General features: G+C 70.9%; 1 protein-coding gene across 1 annotated transcript in view; it reads right to left on the bottom strand.

Moving 5' to 3' along the window:
* TMEM161A (transmembrane protein 161A) overlaps nt 1-1,675 on the bottom strand; it is a 3,154-nt gene that overhangs the window by 695 nt on the left and 784 nt on the right. Inside the window, exons 3-9 of the mRNA XM_026038799.1 lie at nt 1,528-1,625; nt 1,281-1,437; nt 1,022-1,173; nt 890-950; nt 668-811; nt 339-452; nt 30-204 (exon numbers count right to left, since the gene is read on the bottom strand). Of these exons, the coding sequence (XP_025894584.1) occupies nt 30-204; nt 339-452; nt 668-811; nt 890-950; nt 1,022-1,173; nt 1,281-1,437; nt 1,528-1,625 (901 nt within the window). The remainder of the gene's footprint in view (nt 1-29; nt 205-338; nt 453-667; nt 812-889; nt 951-1,021; nt 1,174-1,280; nt 1,438-1,527; nt 1,626-1,675) is intronic.

Below are 1,675 nucleotides of genomic sequence, written 5' to 3'. Positions count from 1 at the left end.
ACCGCGTGCCGCCCCGCGGCACCCCGCACCTTGCGCTGGATCTCCAGCGCCGGGATGCGGCCGGCCTGGTGCCGCAGGCGGGCGGCCCAGCGCGCCGCCAGCCCCAGGTAGGCTTGCAGGTGGCGGCGGGCGAGGGCCACGCGCAGCAGGCACAGGGCCACCACGGTCCAGAGGCGCGCCGTGTCGTACGCGGCGTCCGACATGCTGCGGCCACGGGAGGAGGCCGTGAGGYGGGAGCCGAGGCCGGAGCACAGGATCCGAACCCGGAGCACCCGGAGCACCGCGGGACAGTCCCCGGTGCCCCTCGGATGCGGGGATGGCCACGTGGGGCCACTTACAGCTGCACCGTCTGCTTGCCCATGGGCGCGTGGAGCACGAAGTCACGGCTCAGCGGCTTGACCCACATGACGACGATGATGACGGGTGCCAGGAAGCCGGCGTGGAGCAGGACCCTGCAGGGCAGTGTCAGAGACTCCCCTCCCCAGCACCCGGCTCCATCCGATCCCACGGAGCCGGGACCAGAGCCCCCTCCCCAGCACCCGGCTCCATCCGATCCCACGGAGCCAGGATCGGAGCCCCCTTCCCAGCACCCGGCTCCATCCATCCACGGAGCCGGGACCGGAGCCCCCTCCCCGGCACCCCGGTGCCCCCTCCAGTGCCACCCAACTGTGCCAGGGGCTCGTGGGCCGCGTCGTGCAGGGCGTCGAGGTGCGTCTGGGCCAGGCGCAGCCCTGGGAAGGTCAGGCAGGCGCCCAGGAAGGAGCAGAGTGCCACGAGCGCCAGCTTGAAGCCCAGCTTGGCCAGCGGGAGCCTGCAGAGAGGGCGCAGAGCAGGGCTGCCTGCAAAGCCCCCCGAAGCGCCCGCCCGGCCACGGGCCCATCCGCCTTACGTCCAGTCCCATCCCCGTGGCCTCAGGGCGCTCTCGAGGCTGCTGCAGACGCTGGCCAGCCCTGCGGGAGCCAAGCACCGTGAGTCGGGTGACGCTCCGCGGTCCCCGCGGCCGGCGCCGCCCGTCACCCACCAGGCTCCAGGCCGAACTCCAGGTAGTCCTCGCGCACCACCAGGGCCACCATGGCGAGGAGGAGGAAGAAGAAGGCGAAGGTGAGGCAGACGGAGCGCTCGCCCCCCTCCTCAGAGCGGAAATAGTGGCGCATCACGGTGAAGAAGACCTTGCTGCGGGCGCAGGGCTGACGTCAAGGAAAGCAGTGGCCACGGGACGCCCCGGCGCGGGGACACAGCCATGCGGCTGCAACCGGGCCCTCCTGTCAGCAGAAGGATACACAGAGAAGACGACCGTCAGTAGGCACCAGAGCACCCCGATGTTGGTCTCCTTCTGGGGGTCGGCCAGGCAGTAGTAGCCTTCAGTGATGCCATAGACCACGGTGGCGTAGAGGGCGAAGTCAACGAACCACTGGTACTCCAGGAAATAGCGCAGCACTGCGGGGCACACGGGGCGTCACCGCGGCCCAGGGGGCTGCCGGGGCCAGGGGGGCTCTGGGGTGGAAGTGGGAAGGAGGGAGACGTCACCGAGCGCATCCACGGCGGTGATGGGGCAGGTGTCGAGGTGCAGGTCGATGTCGCGGGGCACCGAGAGCGGCTTCTCGTCCGCCGTGCCGTTGGCCCGCCTGCAAGAGCAACGCACGCTCTGGTGCAGCTCAATGTGCACCCGGTGCAC

The sequence above is a fragment of the Nothoprocta perdicaria genome, unplaced genomic scaffold (genome assembly GCF_003342845.1).
Source record: "Nothoprocta perdicaria isolate Ctin4 unplaced genomic scaffold, notPer1 scaffold_218, whole genome shotgun sequence".
NCBI lineage: Eukaryota > Metazoa > Chordata > Aves > Tinamiformes > Tinamidae > Nothoprocta > Nothoprocta perdicaria.
Note: the sequence above shows the minus strand (reverse complement) of the source record. Positions and strands in the feature narration are given on the sequence as shown.